The 21065-nt window shown below is 34.7% G+C and overlaps 1 protein-coding gene and 1 pseudogene across 1 annotated transcript; one reads left to right on the plus strand and one right to left on the minus strand.

Moving 5' to 3' along the window:
* The first annotated feature begins 10367 nt into the window (after positions 1-10367).
* LOC110729599 lies at positions 10368-13674 on the plus strand (annotated as a pseudogene).
* Positions 13672-18071, minus strand: LOC110729598 (probable receptor-like protein kinase At5g24010). Its single transcript, XM_021909347.1, has 2 exons — positions 15329-18071; positions 13672-14048 (listed from the first exon to the last, which is right to left on the minus strand). The coding sequence occupies exon 1, from the start codon at positions 17873-17875 to the stop codon at positions 15389-15391; it is 2487 nt and encodes an 828-aa protein (XP_021765039.1). The 5' UTR covers positions 17876-18071; the 3' UTR covers positions 13672-14048; positions 15329-15388.
* Positions 18072-21065: the final 2994 nt, after the last annotated feature.

Here is a 21065-nt window from a genome sequence, read left to right on the forward strand (position 1 = left end):
TTGGTTAAAAAGGATAGAGTGTAAAAGACATAAATGACCTTCTTTCTTAAAGATTTTAATCTTAGTAGTTAATGCCATCATTAATGTTATAATAAGTTATTTTGTAAATGATTTTAATGCCAATAATTTGACCTGATTTTCACTGGAGTTAAAAAACAAAACGTTTTGAATTTTGATAAGGTCATAGTTTATACAGTATTTCGTACACTGGTCATAGAAAATTAGAAAAAAAATATGACTTGTTATCAAATAAAATTGATGACTGCATTTTAAAAAAAAATCTCCAACGAATATAAATATGTATATATTAACGGTTTGAAAAAGGAGAAAAAAAAAATATCCACCATACATGTATAACTTTTACTCTTTAAAAACTATAGGCATTGTAGGTACTTGACAATCAGATTTATCAGCGAAATGATGGAAACAAATGAGCAAATGATTGCATTATACGGAGTATTTGGTATACATAACTCCGATTATACTAGGATAACCATATGAAATGAATGTTATACAATACTTTATGGTTATTGACATAATCATTACCTTCACCATTATAAGTGGCTCAATTATAAATCTTACAAAGTACAAGTAACATTATTTTCTACAATTCATGATAATATCATGTATTTATTCATTGGGGAATTTTATATATATATATATATATATATATATATATATATATATATATATATATAAAGGGGAGGGATCCGGTGAGAATAAGTCCATATGTGAGAATTCATACTTATATGAGAACTGATTTAAAATTTAGAACATGTGAGTACAACTTTAGAACATGTGAGTAAAAATTTAGAATATGCGAGTTAAAATTTAGAACATGTGACTCAAATTAAAATTCTGAACATATGAGAAATAAATTAGAACATTTGTGTGAGTAATATGTTTAGAACATCTGATTTTAGAATTAGAACAAGTGATTAAAAAATTTTAAAATTTGCTTTATGAAATTTTAAACATATGAGTAAAATTTAGAACATCTGACTTAAGATTATGAACATGTGAATAAAAATTTAGAACAAACTGATATAGAATATAAAAAGTGTGAGTAAAGAATTTAGAACATAAATGTAAAAAAAATAGAACATACGTTTTAAAATCTGGAACATATAATTAAAAATCTTAAAACACCACGTTTTAAAATTTAGAACATATAAGTTAAAATTTTGGAACAAGTTATTTAAAATTTATGACATCAAACTTAACTAATTTATTGTTTAGAACATGTGAGTACTAAATTAGAACATTTGATTTAATTTAGAACACCTAAGGAAAAGTTTAGAACATCAGATTTAAAATTTAGAACATACGAGTAAAAATTTAGAACATAAAGAGTGTTCTCACATATGAAAAATTCTCACATAAGAAAAAATTCTCACAAGAGTCTTCCCCTATATATATATATATATATTTATTATTTTTTTTTTATTTTATTTTTTTTATATTATTATATATATATATATATATATATATATATATATATATAGAGGAAGGCTCATGTAAGAACCCTCCTCTATATAAGAACTCAATCTTATATAAGAACCAATCTCAACCATTTATTAGTTTTGATCCAACCATCTAAAACCATCCTTTAGTAATGGCATTTCTGTAATTCTTTTTTTATGTTTTAAATTTTTTTGCCTACTCTTATGTTCTAAATCTAGTCTACCTATTTTCTAATTTTTTTTTTCTATGTTCCAAATTTAGTCTACTTATATACTAAAGTATTTTTTTTTTTTTTTTTTTTTTCTATGTTCTAAATTTTTCCAACCTATGTTCTAAAGTTTTTTTTCTTCTTCTTATGTTCTAAATATTCTTTTACCTATGTTCTAAATTCTTTTGCCTATGATCTAAATTCAGTCTACTTATGTTCTAAAGTTTTTTTTTCCTAAGTTCTAAATTTTTACTACCTATGTTCTAAAGTTTCTTTTTTTTTTTCTTTTTTTTTGTTTACGTTCTAAATATTCTTTTACCTTTTGCCTATGTTCTAAATTCAGTCTACTTATGTTCTAAAGTTTGTTTTTTCCTATGTTCTAAATTTTTACTACCTATGTTCTAAAGTTTTTTTTTTTCTTATGTTCTAAATATTCTTTTACCTATGTTCTAAATTTGTTTTTTCCTATGTTCTAAATTTAGTCTACTTATGTTCTAAAGTTTTTTTTTTTCCTATGTTCAAAATTTAGTCTACTTATTTTCTGCTCATATAACTTAGTGCTAATTTAATTTGTTTTATTGGATTTTTTTTAAAAAAAAAAACATTTGAAGTTTTTTTTAGTTATTTATAAAGATAACCTATGAAGGAATTGAACCTACATCCTCTATGCATTTGCATAATGCTCTTCCAATTGAGCTAATAGGTTTTATCATATGTTCTAAATATTATTTGCATATGTTCTAAAATTTATTGCTTAAGCTCTAAATTTTTCAATTTAAGCTCTAAATATATGTATGTTCTAAACTATTTTCCTATGTTCTACATTTTATTGTTTATGTTCTAAAGTTTTCTGCCCATGTTCTAAATATATATCTTATATTCAAATTTTTTTGTCTATGTTCTAAATTTATTTCGTATGTTCTAAATTTTTTTCATATGCTCTAAATTTTTTCTGTATGCTCTAAATTTTATCCTATGTTCAAAATTTTTTCTACCTATTTTCTATTTTTTTTTTCCGTACGTTCTAAATTTTTTCTATCTATGTTCTAAACTTTATCATATGTTCTAAATTTTTACCTTATGTTCTAATTTTTTTCACCGTATGTTCTAAATTTTTAGTATATGTTCTAAACTTATTTTCTATGCTCTTTTTTTTTTCCCAATATTCTAAATTTCCAATTTTTTTTCCTATGATCTTTTTTTTTTCCCAATGTTCTATATTCCTATGTTCTAAATTTTTACTATGTTGCAAATCATTTTCTTATGTTCCAAATTTTTCCTATGTTCTAAAGTTGTTCGTATATTCTACACCTATGTTCTAAAGTTTTTTCTACCTATGTTCTAAAGTTTTTTTTTTCCTATGTTCTAAATATTCTTTTACCTATGTTCTAAATTCTTTTGCCTATATTCTAAATTTAGTCTACTTATGTTCTAAAGTTGTTTTTCTTTTTTATGTTCTAAATTTTTACTAACTATGTTCTAAAGTTTTATTAGTAACAATGTCAATAATTTGTGCAAAATTTGGGATAGTAGAATGTAACGAGTAAGTAACGACACTCAATGTAGGAATTAGGTGTATTTGAATCAAAGGTTAGCCGTGAATTAACCTTTCCCTAATATGAGACAATGCTCCAATCGTGTCATTACCGTTACATAATCTAGGTTTAGTTAAGCATAATTAAACATGCCGCTCCTGAATGAGCATAATCCCTGCAACACACAACTGAAAGTTTAATTGACAGTTCATTGTGTTTACTGACCCAAGACGGGAAGTCATCACCTTAACCATTGGAATTCCAATAAGAGGCTCAGACTTTCGAATGCACCAGCTTATTGTCCTACCAAAACAAGACAGTTGAATGCGAAGAATATCGACAACACAAAAATGAAGGCTAAAGCAGTCCCATAATATAGAATGAACTATACTCTTTATTATTGCCAGAAATGGGGAACAAAAGAAAAGGCCAAAGATAAAATAACAAATAGAAACCAAAACACCAACGCCTAGAAACTGCCAAAAAAAACCCGAACAAAAACAGGAAACAGCAATAACAGCAAGCAGAAACAGCAGCAGCAAGTGGAACCAGCAGCACCAACCTACAACAGCAGCAGCAACCAGAAACAGACCTCAGCAGACCAGTTGCACCACCAAACGGACAACAGCAACAACCCGAGCCCAGAAGGCCAGCTGCAGCACCAGACAGCAACACAGCACAAAGAAACAGCAGCTAGCAGGAGACTAGGCTGCTAACACCAAGAACAGCACCAGCAGCACCAGGAAACAGCTAGCAACACACAGCAAGGCAGGCATCACAGCCTGAACCAGCACCACAAACAGCAGCCTGAAACAGAGAAAGTCAGCCTGCACACCAAGCAACAGCTGCACATAACAGCACAAAGCAGGAAAGCTGGAGCAGGACACAGATAGGAGCAAGAAACAGAAAAGAGCAAACCCAGCTAGGCAACAACAGTCAACACCAAATCATTATAGTTCACAAAAGAGAAGAGGACCAGTCTAGACCAGAATGGAAGAGCACCACATGTAGCTTCAAAACTTCCCATAAAACAAAATGGAGAATAACCAGAAGTGTTGAACGAATAATGCTGGTTACTTCATATATTTCCACAATGATCAACACCATGTTCTAAAAGAGTTTAGAACATGCTTAAAAAGAGTTTAGAACATGCTAAGCTATGTCAGTTGCTTGCGTATCTTAAAAGTGTATTTTAGATCATAACATTGACATTCTATAAACATATCGACAAGAACAACGTGGAAAGATCAACACCATGTTCTAAATTATTTCAACCTATGTTCTAATTTTTTTCTATGTTCCAAATTTTTTCTACCTATGTTCTAAAGTTTATTTTCAGCCCTGCAATCACTAGTTCACAACCAACAACCCCTAACCAATTAGCTGCTGTTGCATAAATCAACCACCACACCACAACCCCTACAAGCAGGGGCAATCGCACCAACATCACCAATTTCGAAATCAAAATTCGAAAAAATCAGCAAAAATTGAACCCTAAATTCGAACTATAGATCCGCAAAAATAAGAAAAAATAGAACATAGAGAATAAGCCAGATTTGTTTTTAGACATGACGAATTGATGCAAGCAGAACAAGTAATGCCAAGTTGTTCAAGCTATGCTTGCTCATTAATCGAGTTTAAAAGTTTTGTTTAGCCTGAATTGTTTACTTAACAAACAATTTTTAACAGAACTTATTCTTATTCTTGAGTGTATCGGGGTAGGCATTATACACAAGTAGTTGTTACACCATAATTTGGATGACTACTGCTATGAACTGAACTAATGACCAACAAAAAAAGGAAAAAAATAAATGTTTTTCAATTTTAATAACACGAGTTTAATTACCCAAAACCTGATATATTTAATCAATGAATCAAAATTGATACAGAACATTACAGCAATGAATATAAGCAGGGAAAAATGGCTGCAAAGCCACTAATATAATCATTGTGCTATACACACTATTGCACAAAAAAGAGAGAAAACAAGCGGTTTGTTGTGTGTTGAATCCTAAATCCTAAATTCGAATACCCTAAATTAGAATCCTAAATCCGCAAAAAAAGAACCCTAAATTCGAACGCGAAATTTGAAAAAATCGAACTCAAAAAAATCAAACTCCATGCGAAATTCATTAAAATCAAAACAGAAAAACGCAAATATCAAATCACAAAATCGCAAAATCAAATCAAAAAATCGGAAACATAAAATCGCAAAAATCAAATCAAAAAATCGCAAAATCTATGAACATCATGCTAAGTTCATGGAAATTTGAACAAAATCGAAAAAAAAAACAAACCTGAGTCGAAAATCCTTCAAATTGCAATTTCTATGGAGATTTTTGGGGTTTGCAGAGAGAGAATGTGATGAACACGAAGAGAGAGAAAGTTAGAGGAGAGAGAAAATTTTGATCGGTTGGTAGAGGGTATAAGGAAAAATACGTGTTTTAATCTTAACCGTCTAAATTACCTTAATCCTACGACTGAGATTGGTTCTTATATAACTAGGGTTCTTATATAAGAAGGGGTTCTTACCGGATCCCTCCCCTATATATATATATATATATATATATATATATATATATATATATATTTTGCCATTTTTACCTTAACTTCCTAACAACCTATGATTAGTATCTAGAGGTACATAATTTGCAATTTTTTTAAAACATAAAAAACCCTTTTACCTACATCATTAAAATAAATCTTTAAAAATTAGGTAGCAACTAACTCTAATTCCCAATTAAACAAATATATATATATATATATATATATATATATATATATATATATATATATAATTAATGAGAAGTCAGAGGAGAGAGAAGATTGTGCTTTTTTTTTGGTCTGCCTGCCTGGGATAATTTAAGCTGCTTCAAGATTTATTTATTTATTTTTATATTACTCCTTTTTTCTTTTCCTTGTTTTTTTTTTAAAAAGGGAAAAGCTACTTCATGACATGATTTCCTAAAAAAAAAAAAAACTAGATTGACATGATTGAGGCAGTGAGGAGGAGATTAGTAGGGTTGGTAATATAAAAAGGCGAGTGGGCCCGACCCAAGTCCAACGGAGTCCATGCAGCAACATTATTTAAGCCACTAACTAATTAGTGTCATTGTCTTTTGTCACATGTTATGTAACTAACCACCCATCTAATTTTGCTATAGCTGGTATTAACATATGTATGTCATCAATCAATCCACCATGATACTATGCCACCTCTACTTCTATATATATATATATATATATATATACTTCCTCCGTTCTTTACTACTTGACCCGTTTTGACTTTTACACTATTCACCACCCCTCATTTGACCGTATTTTGTGAATAATATGTAAGGAAAAATATATTCATGTATGATCATTTTGAATTCGTCTCAATAAGTACTATCATAATATATAACTTTTATAATATTTACTTTTGGAAAATTTAAGTTATTGATTGTTAAAGTTTTACATTGGCAAGTGTGATAAAAGAAACAGGTCAAGTAAAAAAGAACAGATGAAGTATATATATATTTCTGCCGTTTTTGGTAGAGACAGACAGACGGATATGACCTGTTTGGTAGTAAGCTTATTTGGGGTATATTAGCTTATTTGACTAACTTTAGCTGATTGACTAGTCAAACAAGCTAATACAAGTGTTTGGAAGTAAGCTTATTGAAAGAGCTTATTCCACTAAATAAGCTCTTTTTGAAAAAGCTCATTTTAGGAGCTTTTTCAATTAACTTATTCATTAATTATTGTGAAATGACACTTATAACCTCATTTAATTTAAAATCTTATCTAAACTACCTACCCCACAATTAGTTTATTGGTCATTTCACATACTCAATCACCTTTAAGCTATCAGCTATTTACCAAACACTTTTATATAATCAGTTAATACAATAAGTTAGTCAAATCAGTTAATAAAATCAGCTAGTCAAAATTAGTTAACTCAATCAGCTTCAGCTTTCCGCTTTCTCCCAAACAGGGCCTATGCATCCTTATGGTATGGGCTTCCAAACCTGTTTTTGAGCGAGTCGAGTCGAGTTCATGATCACGCAAACAATAAAACTTCATTTTTAAAACCCGCTAAATTTAATTGTAATAGCTGACTTTTCAATACACGAGGTGTTTATGGGGTGGTCACTAATAACTCACTATCAGCCAATATGATAGTCGGCATTGGTCAATGTTTGGCAGACGTAAAGGAGTATGGGATCAAAAAGGCAGTTGATGAATCATGATAAAATAAAGTGGGTATAGAAATTGATTAAAATTTCTTGACAAAAAAAATAAATAATAAAGGGAGTTACTGACCTTACGTGTCCAAAAGGCCTTCCCTAACATGCCCTAAATCAAACGCCCTCTATTTTTAAGTTCTCACTCGATACACTCTTTAATCATTAAGCTTCTTAATTCCTCTAACTGATGATTTAACTAAGGTAAATTGAAAACGAATTGTGAAGCCCACACGAGAGCTTGGTAACAAGTAATTTGATTCCCAAATCTTCTCCTACTATGACTTTATGATCGGAGTGATCGTTACACATTGATTGTGCACCGTAATGGTTAGTGGATCATAGGATATTGTGTACATGAATATCGAAAAAAAAAACGTGTAAAATATTTATTTGATATAAGTTGCATAATTTTCCACAATTCATCATTTAATGCAACTGAAATAAGTTTACCAAACACGTAGCCCTAAAGCTGATTAGGCAACATGAATCCAAATCAATCACAGATCCGTAGTATATAATAATGGAGATCATGAAGCCATCAACGAAATATTTATTGCACAGATGTACACACAGTATATGAAAAATTTATCATTTCAAAACAACACATAACATACACAAACTATCACCACACCTTCTGTTTATGTGTATACTTGCATCTTCTGCATTTTAACAATTCATTATTTTCCACATTCATCATTTTCCACATTCATCATTTTACATTCGAAATATGTTTACCGAACATATAGCCCTAAAGCCAACTGGACAACATGAATCCCTATATGTCCTATATCCTTGAAAGATAATAAAGGTTATGAAACCATCAATGGAATATCCATTGCATTAATGTATGCAGTATGTGAAAAATATATCTTATCAAAACAATACACAACATGTAAAGACCATCATCATACACCATTTGTTTTGCTTTGTATACCTACGTCTTTTGCATTTCACAATTCATTATTTAATGCAACCAAAATAGGTTTACCCAACATATAACCCTAAAGCTTATTTAGGCAACAAAATCAAAATCAGTCTCAAATCTTTGGAATATGATGGACATTATGAAGCCATCAACAGAATATGCAGTACACTAATACATGCATAGACGCATAGTATATGCAAAATCTATCTTATCAGATCAACACTTAACATACACAAACTATCTTCACACATCTTTTTTCATCTATACAACTGCATCATCTGTTTTTAAACAAACGTTGCAGTAATAAAGATTATAATACAGACACATACATTATCGATACACCAAATCAAAACATTACATACTCAGCCCATCATCACACATCATCGCTCGCATCATTTTTATTTTTTCGTTTTTTTTTCAAATGCCATTAATATCACACACACCCCTTCTTTCATGAACACAATATCAAAAGGTGGGATGGGAATATGGGATAGAGAACATGATCCTAGGATTAAAATGCACCTTAAAAATCTAGAAAGCCCAATACAATGCAATATGGGCTCATAAAAAAGTCGGTTTATTTGATTATCTTATTAAATAAAATTTTACACGAGTCATATTTTGCGACTCCTTCTCTTGGCCTACAAGAATCCTTATTCATCTCTCTTTCCTTTCGCTTGGTCTCCAAGTATTGATTTTTCTGGTTTTACCGTATAAATTCAGCGCACCCTATTTAGGGATGGCAACGGGTCGGATCTGGACCGGGTCTGGATGGACCCGGATCCAGATTCGTTTTTATATATAGGATCCAGACCCGACTCGGATCCGTCGAATCTAGAAAATGAAGACCCGGATCCGGATCCGTCGGGTCCAACGGATCCGGTTTCGAATCCGGGTCCAAAACGGGTCCAATATATTTTGCCTAATATTTTGCAATAAATGTAATGTTCGGGTCAAAAAATTTATTTCAAACTTACGTTGTTGGTTATTAAGTTCAACCCCAAATTAACCAACTTATACACTCATATTTTGAATTAAAATAAGGAAATTTTGACTTTTACCACCAAAAAATTTCGACAAATTGTTTTTTACCACCTACTATTTTAAAAGTTGTATTTTACCACCAAATAAAACTCAAAAAATTCTTTTTTACCACCTGCCATTTAGAAAACCGTTAAATCTAACGGAATTTTTTTAAAAATTTTCGATTTTCGTGCCCAAAATACGTTCTTCATGGGTTTAGGGGGCATTTTGGCCCTATGGGTCCAATTTGAGGTCAAAATTGATAAAAAATGATCGGAAATACCTCATTTTGCGTGTTTAAAAATACATCGAATTGCGTGAACACGCAAAACGAGGTATTTCCGATATTTTTTTTATCAATTTTGACCTCAAATTGGACCCATAGGGCCAAAATACCCCCCTAAACCTATAAAGAACATATTTTAGGCACAAAAATCGAAGAATGTTTTTAAACACCGTTAGATTTAACGGTTTTCTCAACGGTAGGTAGTGAAAAACAATTTTTAGAACATTATTTGGTGGTAAAATACAACTTTTAAAATAGTAGGTGGTAAAAAACAATTTGTCCAAATTTTTTGGTGGTAAAAGTCAAAATTTCCTTAAAATAATAAACAACAAAAAAAATACGATGTTACATATGAGCTAATGAAAAAACAACAATGATGTATATAATATGAGTATCCAAAATTCATCACTTGAAAGGGTTAATCTTTATCATTACTAACATTATCAACATTTTAATAAAGAAACAAACAATTTTAGTTTTTTTTTAATAGGAAAAAAAAAAGGGTCCACGGATCTGGATCCCGGTCTAAGGCCCAGACCCAGATCTCAGACCCGGATCCAGATCCGTTTTTGCCAGCAGGATCCGGATCCGACCCGAATCCGTCGGGTCCAAAATTTAAAGACCCATATCCGTGAAAAACGGATCTAGATCCACGGATCCGGGTCGGGTCTAGATCCATTGCCATCCCTAAGACCCTAACCCCATTTCTCTCTCTCAGAAGATCTCCGTGAACTTCTCCTACCCAAGTCTCTTCAATCACAAGAGAGGAAAGAGAAAGAGAAGAGAGAAATTTGAAGGGACTAATTCGATTGTTAATTTTCCCCAAATTTTATCCCGGGTTAGTATTCTTTATTCATGCTGATTTATGTTTATATTTTCTGTAAATTCGATTTTTTTTTGCTGATTTCTTGATTGAATTTTTCTGGGAACTTTGCGCTTTCTTGTTATTTTATTTATATATATATATATATATTTTGTTGTTTCAATATTGGGCAATAGGGTTGCTAGATAATTCGGAAAGTTACCAAAAATGTTTAGAATTGTTATATTTAATGTGGGGTTTGTTATATTTTGTAACGATATGTATGAATTTCTGGGTAATTGATTGATTGTATGGAATAAATGCAGGGGTGTAAGAAGAAACTCAGAAGTTACATTCGAGGGTTGTTTTGTACATACCCAATTTGATTAGAAGGCTAATTTTTGTGAGTGAGTGAGTAGTGTTTGATTTTGGGGATTGTTGTTGGAATTATGAGTTTTCAAGCTCAGATTGATCGTAGAGATCGTACAAGGTTTTCTGGACAAAATGGTCGCCAGCAAGCCCGACCTTGACCCAACGGTGGGTTGCAAGAGGTCCTGGGATCTTGAGCTCCCCGCCGTCAAACTTTAATGTGTATGTTGGTCGAAATGACGACAATGTCTTTGAGAGGCATGGGCAAATGGATGGTAGAGAGAGGCAGGGGCAAATGGATAACAGAGAGAGACAGGGGCAAATGGATAACAGAGAGAGGAAAGGGCAAATGAACAGTAGAGGGGGTCAAGGATTTAGAGGTGGTGGTGGTGGGGGGGGGGGGGTCGTAGTTATATGGGTCGACCACATTAACTAAGAAGAGAGCGAAATGAGCCAAGGGAGGGCGTGGGAGAGAGAGGAGGAGCAGTTAATAAGGAAAAAAGTAATCAAAAGATAAATGTTGTGGATTCGGATTTACCTCAGTTGGTGCAAGAAATTCAGGAGAAGTTAAGTAAGGGGATTGTGGAATGTATGATTTGTTATGATATGGTGAGGAGGAATGCTCCTGTTTGGTCTTGCTCGAGTTGCTACTCTATTTTCCATTTGAACTGTATTAAGAAATGGGCTCGTGCACCTACTTCTGCTGATACATCTGCTGAGAAGATTCAGGGATATAATTGGCGGTGTCCTGGATGTCAGGCAGTGTAGCTAACAACATCTAAGGATATTCGTTATATTTTCTTCTGTGGTAAGAGACATATCCTCCATCTGATTTATACTTGACACTGCACTCTTGCGGTGAGCCTTGTGGAAAATCACTAGAGAGGGAACTTCCTAGAGCTGATTTAAGCAAGGAGGATATGTGTCCCCATCTTGTGTGTTGCAGTGCCATCCTGGTCCTTGTCCACCTTGCAAGGATTTTGCTCCTCCTCGCCTTTGTCTTTGTGGTAAGAAAGTAATTACAACGAGATGTTCTGAACGTAAATCTGTTTATACTTGTGGTGAGGTAGGCAATAAGATTCTTGAATGTGGGCGTCATCACTGTGATCAGATTTGTCATGTGGGTCCGTGTGAGCCTTGCCAGGTTCCCATAGATTCCTCTTGCTTCTGTAAGAAGAAGTCTGAGGTGGTTATTTGTGGAGAATTGTCATTGAAGGGAGAGATAAGGCCGGATGATGGTCTTTACTCTTGTAGTTCTACATGCGGAAAGAAGTTGAAATGTGGAAACCATGTTTGTGCTGAAATATGTCACCCAGGTCCTTGTGGGGAGTGTGAATTCTTGCCCAGCAAAGTAAAGACATGTTATTGTGGCAAGAAAAACCTTAGGGTTCGGCGAAGGAGCTGTCTGGACCCAATTCCTACATGTTTAGGTACTTGTGGCAAGCTTCTTCCTTGTAATAAACATTACTGTAAGGATAAGTGTCATGTTGGAAATTGCTCTCCTTGCTCTACTCAGAAATGTCGTTGTGGTTCAACTTCTCGAACTGTGGAATGCTATAAGACCACCCTTGCCAGTGAGAAATTTGTTTGTGATTGGCAATGTGGGCGTAAGAAGAATTGTGGAAGGCATCGGTGTAGTGAGCGCTGCTGCCCCCTTTCTGATTCTAGAAACACTGTATCTGGTAATTGGATCCCACACTTTTGTTCCATGCCTTGTGGAAAGAAGTTGAAATGCGGGCAAAATTCTTGTGAAGCCTTCTGTCACTGTGGTCATTGTCCTCCATGCATGGAAACTATTTTTACTGACCTTACATGTGCATGTGGAAGGACTTCAATCCCGCCACCCCTACCTTGTGGGACCCCTCCTCCCTCATGCCAATATCCATATTCAGTTCCCCAGCCTTGTGGCCACCAATCTACTCACAGCTGTCATTTTGGAAATTGCCCTCCTTGTTCAGTTCCCATAGCGAAGGAATGTGTTGGTGGACATGTGGTTCTTCGCAACATTCCTTGTGGGTCAAAGGACATAACTTGTATCAAACTTTGTGGAAAGACTAAGCGATGTGGACTGCATTCTTGTTCCAGGAGTTGCCACCCAGCACCATGTGATCCATCTTGTGGACCGTCAGATCCTGTCGTAAAGGGTTCTTATGGAAAAGTATGTGGTGCTCCAAGGAGAGACTGTAGACACACTTGTCAAGCTTTCTGCCACCCTACAACTCCTTGTCCTGAGTCAAGATGTGAATTTCCTGTGACAATCACATGCTCTTGTGGCAGAATTACCGCAACGGTGCCTTATGATGCTGGGGGAAGCAATTTAGGCTTTAGTGCTGTGAATGTGCTTGAGGCTTCTACTCTACAGAAGCTGCAGCACCACTTCAGCCGGTGGAAGCAAATGAGAAAAGAGTTCCGCTTTGACAGAGGAAACTCATGTGTGACGATGAATGTGCCAAGCTTGTGAGGAAGCGTGTTCTTGCAGATGCTTTTGATATTTCTCAGCCTAGTCTGGATGCTCTTCATTTTGGTGAGAATGCAGCTGTTTCACAAGTGGTTTCAGAATTACTTCGCCGTGATCCAAAATGGGTACTTGCAGTGGAGGAGAGATGCAAACACCTGGTACTTGGTTAAGGCAAAGGATGTAGTGGTAGCAATATTAATTATGTACTTGGTAAAACCACTCTTAAGTACAGAATAATGTTAGAAGGGAATAAGTGATGGCATTGTTCATCATCGGCTGAATGCAACAATAATTTATGTATGTGCAATATAATTTGCACATCTGCTTTTGAATTCGCGGATGTTCATTAATACAAAGATGGACATATTCATACAATATCTTAACGTGTGGATATAGATTTCAATCTGTGGCAAGAGGAACAAATTATGTACTCGAATTTACAAAGAATCAAAAATTTAACCACCTAACTAGATGTATTGGACCATGTTTAATGCCTTAATCATATGACACTTTCACTTTCGTAATTGAAATATTCCCTATAACAATCCAAACAGAATTGCAGTGTCATGGAATGAGGAACTCCGTACACAAGCTCATTACCAAACGGATTAAAAGTAACTGCAATCTTATCCTCCATATTTTAATATTCTATAGGTCTGATGTAATCATCCAAGAATTTTGTTATTCAATCAAACATGAGGCCTCATCTCAGCCATGATCTTCTGCCGCATCTCGACATCTTCTATAATCTATTACAATAACAAGCACAAAATGTCAAAAAAAAAAAAAAAAAAAAAACACTTTCTGAAACAAAGGGAATGGCTCTTTAAACTGAATGCAATGTAACAGGATAGTCATATGCTATCAGTGATTATCTTATAACAAGAAACTTTGGAGAAAATCCCTATATGTTTTATGTTTAATTAAAACAAGAAGTGGCATATATTCCGAGTCCTGGCAAAGCAATGAAGCTCAGTTTTGTTAGCAAAGGAAAATAAAGTGATAATTAAGGAATAAATGCCCTATAACTAAGAAAAAAGGGTACAAAACAGATAGCAATCAACTGAATTTATCAACATGGTCACTCATATTATGCATTTTAAAAGCATGTAACGATATTGGAAGTGGAATCCTTGCCAATGAACTGAAGACAGTTTAATAAACTTCCATCTTTCTCCCTTTTTAAAGCTTATTACACTAAAGCAGATCCTAATTGGCAAACAATAGCAGCCAAGGATTTCCTCAGAAGTTAAAGACTTTCCAACTCACAGTTGGCGCAACTTTATAATGGCAGATTGAATTGAAGAGTACAATTACTCTACAAATGATATACTTTTACAGAGCATGCTAATTAATGTGTAATAAGACTCGATAGCAGCAAAAGACAAGCTCACCCATCTAGTTAAAATCCCAACCCAATCATCTTCAGCCCAAAACTAGACCAATTATTATTATGCGACCGCGTGGGTTTTACAATACTCAGTTGCAAGCAGTAGATACAACAGCTACTATAGTGATGCAGCCAAATACAAGTGCTTCGCTCAACAGCTCATGTGGGTGGAATACCTCACTTTTTGATAGTGGTTATGGAACTTGTTTTATAGAGAAAATGGCATGATAAACCAAAAGTATATACAGGGACCACCAGTTAATAGTCTTAATACAGCTACAATGCAATATTCAACACCCATGCAACATTCAATTGTCATTTAATTTAAATTACAAAGCATTTTTATAGTATCCACACAATGTTCAACAATACTGAAGTAGTAACTCACACTAATAAGCTTCTTAATATGTGAGAAAATTTGTTAAAACGACTTTTTGATTTGAATTAGAGGCATGATTTGACATAAATGTACTGAGAATAGATTTGTGAATTAGAGCACACTGCAGATAGAATCCACAATACCACACTTACAGGTAAAAACAACACTGGTATGCAATCATGAAGCAAACTATGACCAAATAAAACAATTATGAACCCCAAATAAATTCCAAAGAATGGCATGAAATTTTAGATGATTACCGATAATATACAATGCTGAGAAACATTTACAAGCTAGAACTTGCTGGACCATGGTGTAGATTATCTGCCTTCATTGGTCACCAACTGAGAGAAAACGTCACTAGTAGACTTGCCTAAATTCTCATCACTTGTATCACCAACAGGAATAACATTGCTAGGCCCACGAGCAACAATTCTAGTTACAGAAATCTCTGAAGTAAATGTTTCACTAGTTTCGTCTGTCTCTGTAGTAGGTTGACCCTCTTGAAGTTGCAATGCATACTCCAAGTTCCACAGAACATCTCCCATAGTTGGCCTATCAGCACCATATTCAGCTAAACATTTTTGTGCTGTATCTCCAAATTTCTTTAGAGAGCTTGGTTTTATCTGATCCTTGAGATGGGGATCAACAATTTCCTCTATAAGGCCTTGCTTTTGAAATTCTAATGCCCATTCAGCTAAATTTACTTGTTCCCTTGTTAGCTGGGGATCTACTGCAGGTCTAGCACAAAGAACTTCGAGCAACACGACACCAAAGGAATATACATCCGATTTATCTGTTAGCTGCTGTCTTCTAAAATATTCTGGATCTAGATAACCAAAGCTACCTTTTACACCTGTGCTTACATGGGTCTGATCAAGATGTGGGCCAGACCTAGAAAGCCCAAAATCAGCCACTTTGGCAACATAACTTTCATCAAGTAAAATGTTTGTAGATTTGACATCTCGATGAATGATCCCCTGAGCAAAACCAGTATGAAGGTAGTGAAGACCTCTAGCAGCACCAATGCAAATGTCAAGCCTCTGCTTCCAAGACAATGGAGGTGATTTACCACCATATAGATGCTTCTTCAGTGGTCCTTTCTCCACGTACTCATATGCTAGGATCATTTCTGATTGCTCTTCACAATAGCCAACCATTGAAACAAGGTGGCGATGTCTGATTTTTGATAAAACTGATATTTCCGTTTGGAATTCTGGAAGACCCTGCCTGGACCCCGGCATGGCTCGTTTCACAGCAACTTTTGTACCTTCTCTAAGAACCCCTTTGAACACCATTCCAAATCCGCCAGTACCAATTATCAAAGTACGGTCAAAATTGTTGGTCGCAAATTGTATTTCCTCAAAAGGGATTTTCAGTCCATTCCTGTGTGGAGAGGTACTACTTTCTGTAACTCTACTATACACGCTTCCTCCCGGTACACGCAAGGTAGTCCAACCTATACTTTCTGATGCAGGTTTTTTTTTCCTCCAGCATCTTAGTGCAAGCAAAACAGCAACCAACACAAGGCTCAAAACAGCAAAACCTCCAAGGACACAACCCAAAATGACCCACATATGATTTTTCTTGGATCCGGCTTCAGTAACCTTGCTGTTCACTACCTTCATGATCTCAACTCCGTTCAAGATAGCATTCTTCTTCAAAGAAGTACTCAACGAAGATGGACCAACACTAACTTGAATAGGCCCTGAATGGTCCATTCGTACAACGTAATCAAGATAATAAGGAGATGCAAGCGTATGGAATGTAAGGGCCGACAAATCAAGGTCTTTATATGCCATCATCCCATTGATAAACACATTGAAATAAAGCTGATTAAGGCCAATACTCACGATATCGCAAAAATGAAGCCTCACAAGATACATTACATGATCAATCACAGGAAAATTCCAGGTTATGTTGAAATCAGAAAGGCCTGACATATTATTTTGATTCATCTCCTGTGCAGTCATATACACATTACCTGGTGCAACCTCCTCACTAGCACCACTAAGCTTATAATTAGGAGCATGATTTGTGCTTACTTTTCTAGCAGCTGACTCTAAAACCAGATAATCATCATCTGGAATCCAATTTCTCCAAAGGGTATCATTAAAAGGGGTTAATTTCAAACCACCCACATTAATTCTAAAAACAGGCTCTAAAATTTGGGAAGATATGTTTTTATACTCCTTAGTACCATAATTTTCTAAAGACATCACCCCAAAATCAAGAATTAAATTATCAGGAGCAGAAATCAGCTCAATAGCATTAACAAACCCGACCCCGGTTTCGCCACCATCAGGAGTAAACACAATTTTAAGCGTATTAGAATCCACCCTCATTATAAACTCCCTCAAAAAATACTTAGAAGCTCTAAAACCATGAAATAAAGAATACCCATTTGCAGAAACACTAAAAATTGCAGAACTAAGATTATAATTCTGTGAATTGAAAGGCGAAAAATGAAGACGTACCAAATGAATACCCCTTGATTTGATGCTGAATTCATATGTAGCAGTTGACCCACCTATGAACACCCTAGCTGTGTTGTAAATTGGAGGTGAATTTGGTGATGGTTTTGGGTTAGAAATTGAAATTGGTGATGATTTAGAAGAAGAATCAACTTTAAGAAATCTGGGTTTTGTTAAATCTCCAATAAAAACACGATTTTCAATTGAAAGTTTTGAGCTTGAACCACAGTTTATGAGGTAATTATCAGGTGGATTAAAGTCAGCAGCAGAAAAAGAGGTCATTGAACAGAAAATTAGCAAAGAAAAGAGGAAATTATTCATCTGGGTATCCATATTTTAGCTAGATTTCAGTGAAAAATTGTGTTATTTAGCTTAATTTCATATCATTATAGCAAATCATGGGTACTATTTGAGTGAGTGTGATGTAAATCATTGAGCTTTAGAATAAAACTAAGGAATTTTTTATATTTGACAAAAAAGAAGAATTTGGACCGTTGGTGTATCTAGTATTGAGTTCACATGGATGATGAAAATTGTTTTATGCAACAATTTGGAAGACGCGTGTTTTATGGCGGGCCCAAAACACCACTTATGTCAAAATTTCACATCTCCATTTTCATATGAATGAAAATTTCTTGCACTCTTTTGCAGATTGACTTAAGGGTTTGGATTATCTGTCACAAATTTTGTTATTTATTACGTGCACATAACGGAATATGGTGAAAACGTAGTTTAGCTCAACTCAGATATATTGTATATTCGGTTTATATTAGTTCAGTTTAATTCATCTATTTAAGTTAAAAGAACATGGTCTATGTTAAGCTTGTATTGTTTAAATTTAAATTTAATTGTATATATCATATGTTTTATTTTGTGGAGAAGAAAATAAGATTATTTATTTTTTAGTTAAAGGTGAGCTAAAAAAAAACTCTTTTCCGATACTGTGATAAGCAATGGGTAATCCATTTTGGTAGCTAAAAAGCCTAAAGTAGTGATCACAGGCAATAGTTCCACCAAGAAGTAGCAATAGTGCAATACCATAAAGTGCAGAATCTCATTGAACTTGAGATAAGCTTTTGCTGACTTTCTTTGGATGATAATGAGAATAATGACAACTATGAATTAGTTGGAATGCACTTTTTTCAACTACTTTAAAGGAGTATTTGGTATGTGGGAATATGGGATGAGCCGGATGAACCGATGAAGGGGATGGGGGCTTGGGCCAAGAATGTGGGATGCCATTAGAATTTGTTATTTTCTTAAACAAACACTAATTTCTTGTGAATAAAAGCAAATGAAAAATAAAAAGGAAAAAAAATAATGGGTGTGCAAATGTGATATCAAGTTCAAGAGAAAAAAGTTAGGACAAAAAAATTTACTTTAACATGAAAACAAGAATGTAAAATTGGACACATTAGATAGAAAATCAGTATAAGTGAATTAGGATTAAAGTAGATAAATACTTTATAAACGGAATTTGGGAACCAAATATTTTCTAATGATAAGAGATTATAGTTTTTACAAGTTAGTATAAAGCTTTTAATCCAATCAACTTGGCTAGACTATCAAGCCTCAATTGTATGTTTGTATTATTATAGTAGAACAAAATGTACCAATTGGCTGTTGGTGTAGTGGTGATTGGGACCACACTTGGTAGGGAGGACTCGTGTTCGATTTCACACAACAACAATCGGAAGGAGACTGAAACCTAACCACTCATAACTGATCTCCGAATATATATATATATATATATATATATATATATATATATATATATATATATATATCAATTATTTTTATATATTTTAAGGAAAAAAAATAAAAAAGAAAGTTTTTGGCGGAAATTTGTTTAATGTGGACGCGACACGTGTAGTTCTAGAATAATGTTGGTATTACTTTAGGGGTCGTTTGGTTCGCCAAAGGGAATCGGAATGGAATGAAGAAAGGTAATTAAAGAGAATGGAATGAAACCCATTCTTTTTAACATGTTTGTTTTCATAAAAAACACCCAAGAATCACACCATCACAGCACCACCACAACACAACCGCAACACCTCCAATTTCAACACAACTGCAACCCACAGCCTAGCCACCGCCCCTCCCGCCATCGCCGCCCCTGCCTCGATGTTCGCCGCCCTTCTTTGCCGCCCCTCCCGTCCTCGAAAAACCACCCCTCCCAATCTCCCATCACGCAAAACCCTAAAAAAACCCTCCCTCTCCCCTCAAAACCGTCGGCCGCCGTTACCCCCACCCTCGAAACCCTAGCTTCTAGGTTTTCGAGGGTGGGGGTAATGGCGGCCGACGATTTTGAGGGGAGAGGGAGGGTTTTTGCATGATGGGAGATTGGGAGGGGGTGGTTTTTCGAGAACGGGAGGGTTGGCGAGGGTCAAGGCAAGGGAGGGGTGGAGAAGGAGCGACGATGTCCGGCGACCATGGGGGGAGGAGCGACGATCTACGTGCGACCAAAGGCAGCGAATGATGAGGATCGCCGTCGAGGGGATCGGTCATTCGGCGGTGACGACGGCGACGGTGGAGCAGCGATGAATAGGGAGAGGCAGCAAGGTGGCTGGACGGTGGTTTAGGGCAGCAAGGTGATGGTTGGTGTGAGGTTGGTGGTGTAGCACTAGTGGTGATGAGGGGAATGGGAATGCAAAAGGGGAGGGGGGTGGGGAATGGGTGTAGCGGGAAAATGGGTGAACCCAAAAATAAAAAGGGCTAAAGGGAATGGGGAAATGTGGCAAACAAACAATAACAAAGGGAATGAAACCCTCTCATTCCCATTCCCTTTATTTATTACCCCCAACCAAACGCCCCCTTAGTATCTAGTATTGATGTTATCGGATTTAATTAGTTTTTGCCTAAAAGTTATGTTATTCATTTGGAAAAAAAAAAGAAAAAAAAAAACTTTACTTGAATTAAGTGAACTTAATTTTTGAGAGTTGGGGATAACTCAAGTTGTTTGAACTTATTGTCTTCGTCCGTTTAAGCTTGTTTTACTTAATAAAATCAAAATAAACTAAGGGCTTTGTTATGTTCAGCTTAATTTCATTTGAGTTCTGTTCAACTTCAATCCTTTCACTTCCTAATCTCTTTCTCTCATAAACAAATGATGTCAGCTCTATTTAGTTCAGTTCCTAATTTCGTTCTCTCATAAACAAATTCAATTCAGCTCAATTCAATTCAGTTTTTAATTTCCTTCTCTCATTTCAGCTCAATTCAATTCAGTTTAGTTCAGCTTCAACAGTTTAGTAAATTGGAACAGAGCCTAAATGACCTAATTCTTTCGTTTGACATTATGTTGGGCCATGCGACCAATAATTCATTTGAGTTTATCTCGACAAGAACTACACTTAAAATCATGCCTGTAGTAACACGTAATATAATGTTGCCATACTGGCCAATCTTAAACCATAATTTAGTCTATTTTAAGTTCACCCAATCTGACCTAAATTCTAGGTTTAATTAAACTTTGACCATATTTGTTTACTTAAAAAGTTATCAAACGAAAGGTCATTAGAGTTAT

Source organism: Chenopodium quinoa, unplaced genomic scaffold (genome assembly GCF_001683475.1).
Source record: "Chenopodium quinoa cultivar QQ74 unplaced genomic scaffold, ASM168347v1, whole genome shotgun sequence".
NCBI classification, from domain to species: domain Eukaryota; kingdom Viridiplantae; phylum Streptophyta; class Magnoliopsida; order Caryophyllales; family Amaranthaceae; genus Chenopodium; species Chenopodium quinoa.

Excerpts from the sequence above, each read along its gene's own strand:
- LOC110729598 (XM_021909347.1), bottom strand. The coding sequence starts at position 17,875 with ATGGATACCCAGATGAATAATTTCCTCTTTTCTTTGCTAATTTTCTGT.